We start from the raw sequence: 16,851 nt of genomic DNA on the forward strand, positions 1-16,851 counted from the left end.
ACCAAAGTAAACTTGATGACGGGACTACGGAACAATTTTAACTCTGGAGATCAGCCAGTAGTATAATATATTGTGCTAGAGGACTCTTCACAAGTTTGTTGTCTTTCTGACAATCTTCTTTCCAACATTTAGACCGGCTAAGTGGTTGAAAAGGATTGTTTCAATGTTGCGCACGGGCAAACAGAAGTTTGGGTGCAGAAGAGTTGTAATGCCCTTCCAACAAAGACCGAAAGTCACTCGGAAGATCTTGCAATTATTTCATTCCAGAATTGATAAAAAGAAGTTCCTATTGTATCAATTTTCGACTTAATTTTCGAGTTTAAGCTCTATGCCCCTTTTAATAAAAAAATAAGGTCGGAAAGTAATAATTAACTCTCCAATTTAATTATTAACAGTTATTTAACTGACATGGGGCAAATGGCCTAAAATCTGAAACTGATAAATGGCCGAAATTTTAAGTGACAACTGACATTTGTACCCCCCCCCCCCCCCCATCCAGACCCTCCTCTAATGGATGAAGAGTTAACAAAAGTGTATTTATGACCATTGGTTTTACAGTAACTTGGCCGAAAGAGAACCGGGGAATTGAGTTAGGGAGGGGTATAAAGGGAATTTTTATTAGCGGAGCCGAGATTACCGATACCATAACCGGACTAGTCCAAAACTTTTCCTATACTTTTGTGAGTCATTTTTCAGTGAGACATAATGAAAACTTATAGCGCCAGTGGTAAGGATGAGGAATGTAGCGAGCGAGGAGATTATAAACCGTTTATAATCTCTTTGGCGAGGCGAAGCGCAGTTGAAAAAATATATAATGATGATGATACCATCAAAGTGGACGGAGGTGGCTAGTGGTCGATATTTACCCAGCCACGAATCGGCCAGGTAAATGTCCACCTCTAGCCGTCGACGCTAATTGTATAAATCCTAAGGGGGGGGGGGGGGAAGCTGAATGATTTTGGTTGTATTACGATAAATTTAGCTGATTTTCTTCCCCTTCCGCTCTCAAAGGCTCTGTGGTATTATCATGACCTCCCCCTCCCCCTTACTCCTGCCTCGCCCCCTCACTGGCAGCTAATTGGCCGTCAATTTGCCATAGTTTCCTCCTTATACTATGTTAGCGACGACTGATCCCCTCTTCATCCCCTCTTAAAACCATGTGTCTTCCCACCTTAAAATCCTCCACATCAGCCCCCTCTCCCCTGCCACAGGCAATAAATAAGCAGGATGATGATGAGCCTTAAAACAGTGAGATCAGCAGAGCACAAAAAGATGTTTTAAACTCATTTATTTCTGCAACGATTGTAAGATTTTCGGGCACGAGTTGCCCGGGAATGAGTCAATATTCTAAATATATATAATTACATATATTTAGTTATACATTTATTCTCAAAGCATTAACTATAAGTGGAAAGAAGAGATAATTACAATTAAGAGATTATTTCTTTATAGATAGAGATTCGTTAACAGGAAAGGGTAAATCTTATTATCGTATGATCCGTGCAGCTCCCTACAATGAAAGCTCACGTCTGTAGGGCAAGACGGGTTAACACAGGTTTGGATTAAGCCGTCCGGCCCCGCACCGGCTCGGCTTTGTTGAATTTTCCGAGAATGTGAGGTCTAAAAATGAGATGAAAAAAATGAGCCTTGTTTTTTCCGATGAATTGTGAGTTTCTTGTTCTGACACGAAGAAATAAGGTCAGACAGCAAAAGAGAAGTTTATCATAGATTGGATTGCCCAATACGAGTTCCTGTTATGCATCTAATTGCTTCCTTATTAGATTTTAACATTCAAACATGATTTTAAATTTTTTAAGACCTAGAGGTCAAATGATAAAATACTTACTGACTGAGCTTGGTCAGGTGCGGACGGGAAAATATTTGGCTCTCCGCCATTACGCCCAGACTCGCTGGTCTCGCTGCACTCGGCCCGTAAGTCATGACCTCGGGTCAAATATTTCTTCCGTGCGGACCTCCCACTCTGTCAATGAGCAAATATATCACGACGAAGTTTCCCAAAATGTTTTCAATTGTCTATAACTTAGAAAATAGACTACGAGCGGTCCCTGCTTTTCTGAGAAGGCTGTTGTGGGAATCAAAATAGATAAAAAATTGATGTTCACGCGGAACTTGCCTCCCAGAGTTTTGCGCGGTGCGGAAACACTATTTTTTCTTCAATGATTTGTTTTGAATCGCGCGACGGTCTTCGCCGAGAAGGAGGGACTGTTCGTAGTCTATTAAGACAAAGTCTTTTACTAGTTTCCCGATCTCTTTGTGAAAACTGTTCCGTTCGTGCATTGTTGAGAGGATGGTGCGAATTTAGGGACCAATCTCATAACAGAAAAACAAAAACAAAGCAACCTGGATTACTTTGAACACTTTTAAACTGTTCCTTCTTTGAATTAGGACATATCCAAAGCAATACGATTAAAGCCAAATGTCCGAAGGTCGCGGTGTCGCATCTAATCTTCTTAAAATAAGCCCTATCAAAAATGTTACCATTGTGATTATTTTTATCGCATGAAAGTGTTACTGGCAGTAACATTTTTATTACTGCATTAGACACATTGAATTGGGCAATATCCTGTCAGTATAAGTAAAATCCAAAACCTCAAGATATGCCACTTGATAGTCCAGACTACTTACGGCGAAGCACGACAGGGACGGAAACGAGAACGGCGTGTGTTTCTAAATGTTGTATATTACCAAAATCAATCAATGTCTTAAAGAACCGAAAGGTTTTCTGTGCCGAGATCGGGAACACCGATGGCAAATTATTCACCATCCTTTTTTCAAGACTCACCTTTAAGTGAGGGCTAGCGTCCTTCGAAACGTGAAACACGGTAACCGCAGTTTCTTTGGCACGCAGTTTGGTTGAGAGATTGTAGCTCATTTCTAAATAGACGTTCTCTCAGTATCACCGTCATCCCTGCCATGTCTGGATAAACACGCCCCTCGCACCCAGTGCTCACAAGTGCCATAATCTTGAGTTAGTCATTTCTTGGACATCTTAAATACGGCGAAAACAATTCTCGCGTGTAACTTTCGCAAGAAGGAGTAATTTCGAGGATTGGTCAGAGCGTAAACGTTCGTTTCAGGTTTAGAAAGAACTCATATGGGAATAATACGGAAGGTATGTCATGATAATAGCGCGTACGATTCTTGTGGACGAGTAAAACTGTACTTGGGAAAACCTTGACGGTTTGGACCAATTGATTCGAGGGCACATACTACAGAAACGATACCTAGGTTACTTTTTCCATAATGAACAAGTCCAAAATCAATGGAATAGTAATAAAAAAAAGAAAAGTAAAAACAACTTAAAATGTTCCATCAAACTAATAGATTTTATTGATCTCCAACTGCAAGTAAATAAGAAAGTTAACGGTAAGACTTTTGGTAGCGTGAGCGGGCTCCCGGTCCACCGAATTTCTTGGCCTCTGCACGGCGTGGGTCAGCCACTAACAGGGAACGGTCGTACTGAACGAGGATGTCACGGATCTCCTTCTTGGACACCTCATCCACATCTGACAAAGAAAGAAAACATTTCCAAATAAATTCCCAAAAAGTGAGCAGCATTGATGAGTCTAGGACCCACGAAATTTCAACAAAGTACATGAGAGCGTACAAATCAACTGACTGTTTTAGAATCAATTTCACAACAGCCAATCAGAAGAAAGGAAAACGTCACAGGGTTCCCATGGAAATGCAAAGTAAAAACAACCAAGCTGCTTTAAATGAAGCAAAACACCATGACCAAGTTACAATTGGTTGCATTTTTTGAATCTGATTTGTTGAGAGGATGGTGCGAATTTAGGGACCAATCTCATTACAAAAAAAAAAACAAAAACAAAGCAACCTGGATTACTTTGAACACTTTTACACTGTTACTTTGGCTGACATCTGCACTCAACCCAACATGATGAAACATGACAAAACAACACCAAACAAGACATATAAATAAAAATATATATTTAGTCACTAGAAAATGCTTGATCATGATCACTAGCCTAAAATTTCCCATTTTGTCAGTGTCTAGTATAAGTTAAAGCAAACATCACCATAGAAAAATAAAAAAGCTGCAGGGGTAAAGTTTTACATCACAGTTTTAATAACAAGTCTAGCTTTTGAACAAAGTACTACTATACTCACATTTTTGGTAATAAGCTACCAAGGCCTTGGAAATGGCTTGACGGATAGCTGTGAAAAGAAAAAAATGCCTGTTACAACTTTCAACCATGGGCACTTAATACACAGCAACAAAAAGATGTACTGGTAAAATCCCTCCCAAAAATACACTATACAACAACAATTGCCAATCAGTAAACCACTGACACTGCTTAATGTTAAAGCCAGATCATACCAGAACTTCACAAATACATGTATAATGAGAAGTGCCCAAAAAATCTACACCTTGAGTTTGTACACCCTGTGTGTACTTCTTGACATCATAAATTTACATAGAATGAAATTCAAATCAAGCCTTGTGTATAATAAAAAAATATTGTGGCTTTTGTTCCAGTTTTGGTTTAAGATTGTTAAAACAAGTTGGATGTTTGTATTCATTTTTTTCACATCATAATCAGAGACAAAGGTTAATAAAAACACAATCAGTTTGGAAATTTTAACCCGACAAAAACTTCTTAAACTTGTATGTAAAGTTTGTGCTTCAACCCTTTAACTCCCAGATCAAATTTGTAATTCACCTTAGTGTCAACCATACAATTGTTAGGATGTTAGTTCAGAGAATTCAGTGTTGGATCAAGTAATTATTTCAAAATTGATATTTTTCTTTATTCTCATCACTCATCTGGTTAATATGGTATTGATATTGTAAGGAGAAATTCTGTCTTGGTCACTAATGGGAGTTAAAGTGTTAAGAGGGACTTACCATAGATCCTGGATACATGTCCACCACCTTTCACTCTGACACGGATGTCAACACCTTCAAACCTCTCCTTGCCAAGAAGAAGGATTGGCTCCTGAACCTGAAGTACAGAAACAAATTAACCCTTTCACTCCCAAGATCTCATTAGTAATTCTCCCTACTGTCTGCCATACAATTCCTATGATGTAAGTTTTAGAGAATTTGGTATTGGATCAACTAATGATCCCCTAATTGATATTTTTTGTTATTCTCATTACTTGTTTGTGTGATAGTGTACTGATGTTGTAAGGTGAAATATTATGTCTTGATCACTCATGGGAGTTAAAGAGCTACCCACTTCTATTTCCTGCTGGCCAAGTTCTGTTAATTTCTCAAGGTTAGCACCAAACATTTGGTAAAATAAACAAGCATTTATCAGTAGCTATCAAATATAGCCTGTAGCTGGCTATGGCTTCATGCTAGTCTCTCAGCTTCAACCTAATAATTTTACTTCATTTTCCTATTATTGATGATGAAAAGGTGTACAAATTTTGAAATACCATTGAACAAAATGCTGTCAAGATGCCTGGGATTTATTCATTTAATAGTTGCCAGTCTTGTGTGTAATCTGACAACACAGGATGGTGTCTGTGATAACCTTTGCTTCCTCAGAGAAAGCCTGAGGCCCACTGATTGCATAAAACTGTGGTTTGTGTTAGAATATTTGTAAATAACCAGCCCACTATCTTTATGTACTATGTGGTTGACTTGTGTAACTATGACAACTGTTTAATGAACTGCTTGGATGTGATGATACTTGGTGCTTTCTGAGGGTATCACAAATCAAAATGCTAACAACTATCTTACCTTAAGGAAAAAAATTTTGGTATATTATTTATTATACAAGTCAGCTATTTCGTTCATGTCACATACAAGAGCTGGCACTATCAGGACTATTGATGCATATTTATGTGAAAACCTTGAAATAACTCTAGAATAGGTATGTCTTAAACATGTACAGACCTTCATGCGAAGAGTTGAAGGTTCAACTAAGTGCAGTGGACATCCATTTATCTTGATCAAGCCATTGCCACGCTTGCAGAAGGCAACAGCAGTGGCTGTTTTCTGAACATAAGAATTAAGGTGGTTAGTTAACATGTCACTTCACAAACTGTCTTAACAAATGATTTTCAGAGATCACGAGAAAAAATGAACTAAAGCAATATATGTACAACCCTCTTTCAACTACCACCTTCCCACAATGCAAAACTTTGGCAGAGATTTAACAACAAATTTTGAGTCAACAAGGGGTACAGCGAGAGCCAAATCTAGTGATTGTTCTAGTGAGTTCCATACCAGATTGTATCACACTACCGGTAACCATACATTTTCATATCTGCATAAAATATAATCAACACATACAGAATACCACAGCTTTATTTGAAAAATCGCGTAGACACAGCCAGGTTTAGGGCAATAATTCCTCCTTGCACGTTGAAAATATTCATTCACAAACCACAGATAATTCATAGCCAAGTAAATGCATCCTCCTGCAAATTGCCTGGCAGTATTTAAGTTGAATTTACAAATAGAACTAAAACTTGTATCGACGACATTTAATTTTTCAAAATTTTTAGTTAACCAAGAAATTTCAAGATTTTTCAACTTGATGGATGTCAAAAGAGTTTAGAAACAAAAGGGAGTTATTTAATGTCGAAATTAAGTGACAGAATAATGTAGGAAGTTAGAACTGAGTCTATTTTTCTACTAAAGAAAACCAAAGACGTGCTAAAAATTAGCCAGAATGTTGTTTCGAATTTCAGAAATTAAACTTCGGATAGAAGTCTCATGACAAATATTTACACCCACTATCATAACTGCACACGGTAACTGACACGAATATACGTGACTTTCGATTAACGTCCTTAACTTCAGATGTTAACGAAATCTAAAAAGGCAACTACTGTACATCAAATTCACAGCCGCCATATTTGTATACACGTGTTACCAACAAACCTAAATTTTTCGCAAAAATTCTCTACATTTCTACTAACCTTTCGTCCAAAAACTTGTACTGATTGACTCATCTTAAAAGAAACATCAAATATCGCAAAATCAGAAGAAAATCGAAGCCGCAATAAATGAATATTATCAAATTAACTAAACCAAAATTCTCTACCTTTCTGATGTCTCGAGAGAGTCGAAGCAAGAGGGAGAACAGTTAAGGCGCATGCACCAATATGGAGAAAGACATAAAAACGAGGCTACAAAGAAAATCAGGAATTAAAAAAATTGGAAGGACTTCCATGAAGGAAGTCACGGAAAAGGAAAATGCCACACTTGTAAACTATTAAAACTCTGCTTTGTAGACGCGATGTTTATTCGAAAACGTTGTCAATTCACTAAGTGATTACTTGCACTCTTCTCATCTTGTCTGAAGTTTATAATTAATTCAGATGAAAAAAAGTATCATAATATAGTCTTTGTTTCCCCAAGCAGTCACTTCCGATGTGGATCGCGACGTTTCGACGTCTCGACACCATCGTCAATCAGTGAAACACGTCATTGTTAAATGTAATTATGAATCCAGAATTCATGTAACGAAACCCCCAACAAATTGTGCGCGTTTTGTACTAAGTCGGAGACTACGCTACTCGTTTTCATTTTAAAAAAAATTATTTGTCGGTAAAAAGTTTTGAGCATTTTTCGGGCCTTTTGAATCTAGAAACATTTCCTGCGTGGGTGGAAATTTAACAAGTGGATCAAAGTCAGAAGGAATTTAATAGTAAAAAAAACTTCCCAATGACCTTTCCAGGCACTCCTCGGGAACTTGCACTGAGCTTGATAAGGCAATTCTCTCATACTCACTATGGGCAACTTTTCAACTTCTTGTCAAAAATCAGCGACTGATGGGGATGATATTCCACAATGGCTCAGTTTGCTGATTGTGTTATCCGTAAGTTCATCGGTTTTCCTCGGGTTAGCGATAAACTGTAATCCATATCTGACCAGTGAAACTGGTTACGCCGACGGAGGGGATATGTATTCACACCAGATAGAAATCCTCTACCTGAAGGAAATACTACAAAGTGGAGCAACGGATTTTTGGTTCGACGAAGTCACGTTAGGTTACCCGTTGTTCCTCGCGTATAGCCCATTTCCGTGTTTAGTTACATCCATCACGATGATCCTCACAGAATCGTAAGTAGCTACTACTTTCCATCCTTTCCGGATCAAAACTTAAAGGTAATCGGCAACTTGGGGTGTATTTGAACCATGAATAGTGGAGGTGATTTGTTAGAGGAGAAAACAAATATTAAATGGAAAGAAACATTGCTGCAGGTTGAGTTTAGGACTCCATGATAGAGCATAACCTCATCTGTTTGTGTTGGCACATAATGACTGAATAATAACACAGTGGAATTTTTCTGTAGGTCAGAAACTTCAAAATGATTCTCTAAAGCATGAGAAGCTATCCCATTCGAGACAATGTTTTTTCTGTCTGTCTGTTTGTCTGTCAGACATTAACTATTTAGTAAAATAAAAAAAAAACACACGCACAATGTCACAGTCTCAGTGAACAAGTTGTCCTATTGTGTCTCCCTGAGTAACTGCCTTCAGTTTACCTTGTGCAGAGTGAAAAACATTCCAGTTGCTTGAAAACTGGAAAAACGTGGTTTAAATTTAGTTATAATATTGAACTTTATGATGGATTCGATCCAGTTGTATTGTCTTCCACTCGTTGAGGCAAAATTTAGCAAATGTTTTTGAGGAAGCAAGCGAGAATCTTAGATTGAGTTCAAGTTTTGCCGAACTCTCGATAAAGATTTTAATATACGATGGAATTTAAATTTTCCAAGGCGAAATAATTGTCATGTAGGTTCAGTAAAAGTTCGTAATCGCAAGAAATTCGTGCATGAACTCGAGTGAACGAAGGAAACGAGTTTACGACAGCCAAACCCGTGGAGTTCGAAACCATGATAGCCAAATGTTTAAGAGAACTGAAATATGTTAGAGGGGACTTTTCAGAAGAAAAATGGGTAGACTTGAAGATCTGACACACTTTTAACAAGATTCGAGTGCCAGATGGACTAAAATAGAATGTGTCATCTCAAAAATAGATGATATTGACCATTTGAATGTTAAAGTGACGAGGAAGAAGTTCAGCTATGAAGGGTTTGATAACCTTCATGATCACGAACGAACATTGAGAGTATTCGGACTCTGAACTTTTGCAGAGATCTCACTTCCGAAATTTCAAAATCCTAGTTGTCCCTGAGGAGGAAGATGGTAGACTGCACAGCCATGTGTTAATATCTTTGTTTCTTAGTTTCGATTACACCTTGGGTAAAAGAAAAGACCAGGAGAAAAAAAGGAAAAAAGGGCCTCGTTTGCCGGAATAAGCTTGGGTAAAGACTTTACCCTTATGTATTGACCTTCGCGAAAACACTCCAACGCCGGTGTGAATAAATTTTCGACGAAGGAAAAAGATTCTGATTAACAGAGGGAAAACTATTTGTCGATGGTAACGCAGTTCCTGTGAAACAGACCTTATAATTTTGCTCGATAGTGTTAAATTTACTCGAACATATTTGTTTTCCCACAGAGAGAAAGCAACTCAATGGAAAATTACAATAGTTGGTTTATTCATGCTCAGAATACGTGTGCGATGTCGCACGGGCGCAATTTCTAGAGTGAGAAAAACTGTCTATATATATAGATATATATATATATAACAGTGTCTGTTATCAATGCACTATTCTTGATTAAACCTTGAACGTATTATACAACCTTTTAACTTCCAAGAGTTATTTGTCGTGGCAACCCTTTGGCCCAAATTTGGCGATTTTTCGGGTTGACCAGATCATGTGTAACCAAATTTATTCTACCAAAGGTAATTTTTCTTTTTTTTATCTCTGAATCTTCTTTGCAATACCAACAAAGAAACAAACAAACATTAAATCTTCATTACTCGCAAAAGGTATTTAGTGAAATAATAAGAAAATTACTCACAAGTAGCAGGCAATTTCTAAGAAAATAGTTTGATCGCTGCTGGAGCCCAGTGGACAGATGAGTCGTGAGGTTCTCGAGCTAGTAACCCCTTACCATTTAGAGCCAGTTCTTTATTACTATTAAAAGAGTAACAAGAGAGAAAGAAACCAGACTCATCAGATATACAGCATTTCTCTGACGTAAGACAGATACTAGGATTTCTAATCAAGTTACTTACGGTGTTGTTCTGACACGAATAACGTTTAACTTCTATGGTAAAAGAAAATATATTTAGGCTTTCCAAATAATAAGAAATTTCTTTCCTAGAGATCCATTGTCTGACATGGAAGCATTTCTTCTCATGTTGATTCAAGAATTTTGAGGATGAGGGTTGCAGAAATTTTGCTATGACGCATGCATTGTGTTGTATTTAGCTAAAAGCATAATGAAAGATGTTATCAAATACACTTAGCACAAGCTCTTTCTGCCATCACATAAACGCGCACATTTTAGAGTGTGAAAACGATAAATATTCTGTTAGGATTACTAGAAGATTTAAGTAAAAGATTGTACTCTTTGTGAGAGGCCCAGACGTAGTTGCAAGGAACTTAAGTCGCATGACCATATTTTGTTTAGATTGTAACTTTCGAAATATTTACTGCATTTTGCCTCCTTTCAATAGACTGAATCAAAATTGTAGCATTTCACTACCATAGATTATTGACTAGTTACTTACGACACACATCCTTTGTTCTGTAAACAACACAGAAGCTGCTAGAGCGATATCATAGAAGAGACACATTCATAACGAACTTACTTGGACAACCACTTAACCGAATTCAAGTGATATAGCACAGAATGGGCATGTTCACTAAATGCAAACTGTACAGTAAAAATTTAATCGATCAAATCGGTTGCGGGGTAAATATAGGGAAACTGGGATATCTCAGTCCATTCCCGGTCTGTTCGTTTCTATCAAGTAGGAAAGCTCAAAGCAAATTACCACTTTAAATTAAGGATACAACTGGGAATGACTATAGACACCATGCATTGTAGAAGCAGAGGTCACTTCCTCTCATTCAAAGTTGATCCGTCTGGGTCATTTTTTTTAGACGAAGGCAAGGGTAAGCCTGATCAATACTATTTAGTGGGTGATCGAAACCATCCCCTCATTTACTAAGTGAATAGGTACAAAAGTACAGTCAAGTGTTTCTTTCTTGCTTTCTCTTAGCGCGCATTTCGATCGGGAGTCGTAAAACCAGAGCCAAAGTAATCAGAATAAAAGGAAGATATCACAAAGAGCCCTTGAGAACCGAAAGTAGAAACAAGCAAGCTGTTTTAGGCGCGGGGAAATGCGAGTGAACAATTCGTGATTAATTTTATTTTTGGATCTGATTGATCGAGAAGGTGGAGCAAAATAACGCGAAACCAAAACAATCCCAGATTAGTTCGACTCAATTAATAATTGCTCTATTGCTCTCCACAGAAGGACCCATTCCTCATAGTTTACGTTTCTAGCATTGTAAGTAATATAACAGAATTAAACGTTTTGATGCTGATTTCAGGGATAAATTGAATTTGAATACATGTAGATATTTCGGGGAGAGGTCTGGAGGGAGGTAAGCTAAGTTATTACCTCCTCTCTGTATAATTAACCCACTCTATTCTGTTTAAAGGTTCATCAGTCCCTTGTTGTTGTTTCGGTGGATGTATCTTGCTATTCTCTCAGCAATGCCCTGGACATGGTTTGTTGGATTGCGTAAGCTAGGATTGACACGATTGGAGTCGTCTTTGGTTTCCCTTTGCGTGTATTCCATATCTAGTTGGCGAAAGTTTGGACTGGAGTTGGAAGCATTTCAGTATTATGGACTTTTCACACAGACTTACGGAATGGCTATATTTCCAATGGCAGGTGTGTACTCTTGTCTTATAGAGCAACTATCATTTAGTGTCGAAATACTAAGCATACATTTCAAATGAGTTTTGTGGAACCAAAATTCAAGTGATCACAGAGGCTAATCGGCCAATAAGCTACGAAAGCCGAGAAGGGACTTCAATTCAGACTTCAGACTTCAGACTTCAGACTTCAGACTTCAGACTTCAGACTTCAGACTTCAGACTTCAGACTTCAGACTTCAGACTAAGTTTAACGTTAAATCGTGCGCCCCAAAATTAAACATTGCACATTTTGTTTGGCAGGATTTGCATAGCACTCTCTGTTTGTGGGTGTTTTGCTGTTCAGATCCCAATTTGAACGTGATTTATATTGTAAACGTTTAGTACATTAGTAGTTTATTTCTGAGTCTTGTTAAATCCTTGATGAAATCTGTGTGATCAGACGAAACCAGTCGGATAATAAACAAAGTTGACAAGATCTGTTGCTGTGTGCTGCCCACTAGTTTTTTATTTAAAAAATTTTAAAAAAAATTTATAAAAAATTTATTTAAAAAAATTTCCGGAAGTCGGAAGTCGAAAGTCTGAAGTCTGAAGTCTGAAGTCTGAAGTCTGAAGTCTGAAGTCTGAAGTCTGAAGTCTGAAGTCTGAAGTCTGAAGTCTGAAGTCTGAAGTCTGAAGTCTGAAGTCCCTTCTCGACTTTCGTAGCTCTCGCTCTGAGTATTCTTAGTCAAACATTGCGCTCAATGTTACCCCATTGACAAGGATAGACTGAGCTTTTGCGCGATGCGACCATCTTACTTGACACGTTGGAACGACTTCCACAGTTCACGCAAGTTTACCTAGAGATGAAGTTGTGAGATCTGAGATTGTAATCCTGTTAACATTTGATTTACAGTTTTCATATTCCAATTTCTATCGTATAAAATTTATTTTGACTATAGTTCAAGTGCTTGCTTTTAATGAGGTCTTGTTTTCCATTTCAGTTGGGTTTCTGTATGAGTACATTATTTATGGCCTTGGCTCAAGAAATACAACAGTGCTACTTGTCGTCCTCAACTTCACTGCGCATGCGTTCTTCGGTATCTGTCTTGGCATAGTGACCGGAGTAACTTTGGTGGTAGAACTCTTTACCAATCCACTGCCTCTCGCAAAGAAACTGCGGTCACCTTCAATCTCGCGCGCATGTTCCGTACACTTTATAACTGTTGCATTGTTGTCGTGGTGGATCATCCCAGTGTTGGCAAATTATGAATACATGGGAGGTTTACCTTGGAAGCGCGACAGTGAGAACGGCTACAAGGCTGGATTTGTTCTAAGAAAGTTATTCTCCGGCGAAACTTTTGACCACGGAAGAAAATTTCCATTTATTACTGTCGGAGTGCTAGCGGGGTTAGCTTGTGTTTGCTTCACATGGCGAAAGAGTGACAGGAACACACTATACTATTGCGCTAAACGGCGAATGATTCTTACTTGGCTCGGTGTGCTGTTCTGTGCGACTTTTTTGCTTTTTTTGGGAAGGACATTTTCAGGTCCGTTCTTTGACTTGATTCCATTTCATGAAGAAATAGAAGCCACTCGCTATTTGAATGGCATTCATTTCTGTGGACTACTATTGATGGGTGTTTCATTTTCATGTTTCCTTCGTTTCTTTTGTGCTACCTTGTGTAGAGTTTCGAAAGGGTTTTTCAAATGTCGCGTCGTCTTAATTGCGACGATGCTGGTCATAACACCGGTTTTCCTCAGCTCTCGACTACAGAAAATTAATAACCTTCTGTCGGTGACCGAAATCCAGGATCTACCTGAAAGTCTAAATGAGTTGAAATCTCATCCAAGCGATGCACGGATTCTGGCAAAAAAAGTGTTGGGTGAGTAAATGTTTAGTATTCTGTTTTAGTCCGTAGTTTTGCGACTTGCCTCCTTTTCCTTGCGACGTTTTCCTTGCGTCCCATGCAATGCACAATAATTCCCGCCCAGTGTATGATGAACTCTTGGAAACCGGAATAATTTTCGTTTTTCCACAGGCACTGGTAATCCTTTGACTTTAGCTCTTCTACCTCACTATAGCAGAAAGCCCGGTGAGTCCTCAAATTCAAATGAATGGCAGCCAAGGATCGATTGTAAGACTAAACAAATTTGAAAATAGTATATATGAATTTATTAATAAATTTTGGAGTGAGCAATCAGCGCGGAACATTCGTGGATTTCGACGCAAACGACAGCATACCCCTGCCCCGTCAAACAACCACGTGCACTTTGCATCAATACCTTTGAACGAAGGGTAAAGTTAGGAAACCGATTCGATGAACATAAAATTACTTCGTATTTATCTACATTCGAAAACTAAGAGGGATCTTTTCAGGTCTTCAGACCGAGAGATCTGGGTTCAAGTTCCAACCAGGTTATCAATGTTGCCTCTAAAGGTAATAACACTCTCCACGAAGGAACGTAGGTAGGCATTAGTGAGCTGTCCAGTAAGGATAGTGGGGATCTGGCTGAAAAAACTAATAATTTCGACTTGCAATTCTCTCATTTGTTTCGTTTTACGGAATTGGGAAATACTCCAGGTCGTGCATGAGGAAAAAAAATTTAATCTTGAATTTGACGATTGACGTTATGTTTCTAACTGTGTCCGTTCTGCCTTACAGGAATTCTCACCTATTCTAGAGGCTATCACGATTCATTGTCCCTCTACTATTTGGAGGTTTTTCAATTCAGTCTCGAGACAATACCTTGGTCTCCTGATTTGTTACGTCTCTACAACATTCGTTTTCTCGCCACATCCGGGATCGCGTTACCTCCGCACTTCCTGAAGGCTTGTCAGCTAAGGCACCTGGCCTTCGTAGGAGACATGGAAGTTTTCGTCAGAACATTCCAAGAGAACTATGGATATTTTGAATTTGTTCATGTGCCCGGCGCTGTTGTGGGTGATTTAAAAGGCATGCGCGAGGCTGTGTCAATATCCACCCAGCTTTTCACAAAGAGAGCTGTATTCGCCGTGAATCCTCTCAGCGCATTCAACAATCCATCCTTCAAAATTGTTGTTTCCAATAAAAATTCAGGCGGAAACTTACTCAGTTTTCTCGCTGTAGAGGAGTTTGAGATAAAGTGGTTTGTTACCAATAGGCAAGTAAAAGAAAAAGCTTTCTTAGAGGATGCAAAGTTTAGGCTCCACCCCGGAGGTGTTTCCTCACGAGTTATGCAAGAGGAAGTAGGAAGGAACTTTTATAAAGCTTATGTCCATGTAGTTGACCGAGCATGGAGTGAGGTATGTTTTTTTCCGTTTAAGTATTGAGGCATACCATAAATTCTTGGATTAGATCATCCTTCGAATAAGCTTTCCCTTCCTATAAGCACTTCTCACATCAGCCAAAATTCGAAAATAAGCCGCTGCTTCCCCCGGCACTATGGTGATCTGGGTCACTATTGGGTTCATATCCTTTTATCCTCTGTTGTTTCATATATGACACACGTCCTACATACTGCTAGCTTCTGCAACGTTAATTGAAAGCTTCGTGCGAGTGACGAGAATAAGACGGATAGCGAAAAACACATTTTCTAAAACATGGCACTCCCTTGAAAAAGCTACCGAAGTTTCATGATCCTAAATCTAAAATAAACTCCGCGGACTTATATTTATAAATTAGTTGCAAACAGACTGGAATTAAACAATGGAAACTAAATCATAATGTGATTATAAAAGATTGTGGTCCTGGGCATTAAACTAAGCATCCTCAACTTATTTCACTCTTTGTTTTCACAGAATTTCTACAAGACAGAGCACCTTCTTCTCAAAGTGACTTATCACCCTTACTGGAAATGCGTCTTCCAATCATTAGCGGACGCAACTGACAGTACACGTGACTGGCTCGAGGTTCCTGTGCATCACGTGACACCCAACCTGATGAGTGTAGTTTTACCTCCTGGGAAACATCACGTGATCTGTCAATACAAGAATCCCATTTATCAGAAAGTCGGTTTCATTTTGTTTTTAGTGATATATATTACTTTAGTTCTAAAAGAGGTCAAATTCTTTTTTTGTTTTTTTGAGAAAAATATCCTCATTTGGTTACTTTCTGAGTTGAAAATGCGAAAGAAGGTGACTCATAAAAAACAGTTAATCAAACAATAGTGTTGATATTCTTGGGCACTCATATGTTTTGGGCCCGACTCAGAGTCATTGTAACCCGAGCCGCGAGGCCTGGGTTAAAATGAGCTCTGAGAGGAACGCAAAACATGTTTATGCTTGAGAAAATAAACCTTATTTCTGCTATTTCTTTGGAGGCATCGAGAAGAAAAAATCTGAAAAAAAATGACCAAAAACACGGTCTGAACAATCACGCAAGCCTGCGAACGGGCTAACATGCATTTTAGCGTGTTCAAATTTCCCATTTCACCCACAAAATGCTCCACAAACACCTGAAAAAGAAATTATACCTCCAGATATCTAAAAAATATGCATAATGATTCTTAGCAGTTACATTCACGTCTAGCGGAATATTTTTTCCAGATGTTAGGTATCCAAACAGATAACTAAAACGTCTATGTTTGCGCTCGAAAACGTATATTTTTTATTCATTTAGACTCTCTGTCCATATACCTACGCTAACGATGTTAGCGAAGATGTAAATGTGTATATTCGATTTTCGAAAAATGCTCCCTAGAGTGTAAGTAATCGCACAACGATAGTGTTGATCATCATATTAAGTTTTGAACGGATGTGTAATTATTAGATTTTAGTTCAGCGTAACTTGTAACCGGCTAAAGACATAGATGCATTAATGATAAGTGTTCCCTAGACATGAGATAAATTTTGTTCAAAGCTGGGTTAAGATAACCCACGGTTAGTGTGAAATTTGGTTTCAGGTCCAAAAGCTTTTAAAAGAAATTAAGTTCAATTCTTTTTGTTTGCAATTTGATCATTGTATGCTCTAAAAAGAATCGGGAAAATTTTCCCTAAAAGGCTTTTGAACAAAGAAATGAAGAAACTTGGATTAAAATTTTACTCTGGGTTAGTGCTATTCGGCCTTCGAAGAACTTGGCCCAGGAGTAACTTGGCAACAGGAGTCTTAAGCAGGGTTCGTTTTCAAGGAAACAAG

At 38.3% G+C, this 16,851-nt stretch overlaps 2 protein-coding genes across 2 annotated transcripts; one reads left to right on the forward strand and one right to left on the reverse strand.

The window, feature by feature from the left end:
* Positions 1-3,328: 3,328 nt before the first annotated feature.
* Positions 3,329-7,079, reverse strand: LOC113675475 (small ribosomal subunit protein uS9). The gene is made up of 6 exons (XM_027192059.2): positions 7,047-7,079; positions 6,922-6,954; positions 5,891-5,992; positions 4,892-4,988; positions 4,153-4,200; positions 3,329-3,527 (listed from the first exon to the last, which is right to left on the reverse strand). Exons 2-6 carry the CDS (start codon positions 6,952-6,954, stop codon positions 3,382-3,384), a joined length of 426 nt encoding a protein of 141 aa, XP_027047860.1. The 5' UTR covers positions 7,047-7,079; the 3' UTR covers positions 3,329-3,381.
* Positions 7,080-7,736: 657 nt separating this feature from the next.
* Positions 7,737-16,757, forward strand: LOC113675424 (uncharacterized). Its single transcript, XM_089184215.1, has 6 exons — positions 7,737-8,068; positions 11,536-11,771; positions 12,739-13,620; positions 13,777-13,830; positions 14,401-15,020; positions 15,516-16,757. The coding sequence occupies exons 1-6, from the start codon at positions 7,737-7,739 to the stop codon at positions 15,882-15,884; spliced, it is 2,493 nt and encodes an 830-aa protein (XP_089040341.1). The 3' UTR covers positions 15,885-16,757.
* Positions 16,758-16,851: the final 94 nt, after the last annotated feature.

Source organism: Pocillopora damicornis, chromosome 10, assembly GCF_964200805.1.
Source record: "Pocillopora damicornis chromosome 10, jaPocDami1.2, whole genome shotgun sequence".
Taxonomy (NCBI): Eukaryota; Metazoa; Cnidaria; class Anthozoa; order Scleractinia; family Pocilloporidae; genus Pocillopora; species Pocillopora damicornis.

Excerpts from the sequence above, each read along its gene's own strand:
- LOC113675475 (XM_027192059.2), bottom strand. The coding sequence starts at position 6,954 with ATGAGTCAATCAGTACAAGTTTTTGGACGAAAG. Across the intron at positions 5,993-6,921 it reads TACAAGTTTTTGGACGAAAG|AAAACAGCCACTGCTGTTGC; the intron begins GTTAGTAGAAAT and ends TCTTATGTTCAG. Across the intron at positions 3,528-4,152 it reads GGTAGCTTATTACCAAAAAT|ATGTGGATGAGGTGTCCAAG; the intron begins GTGAGTATAGTA and ends TTTCTTTGTCAG.
- LOC113675424 (XM_089184215.1), top strand. The coding sequence starts at position 7,737 with ATGGGCAACTTTTCAACTTCTTGTCAAAAATCAGCGACTGATGGGGAT. Across the intron at positions 13,831-14,400 it reads TCACTATAGCAGAAAGCCCG|GAATTCTCACCTATTCTAGA; the intron begins GTGAGTCCTCAA and ends TCTGCCTTACAG. Across the intron at positions 15,021-15,515 it reads TTGACCGAGCATGGAGTGAG|AATTTCTACAAGACAGAGCA; the intron begins GTATGTTTTTTT and ends TTGTTTTCACAG.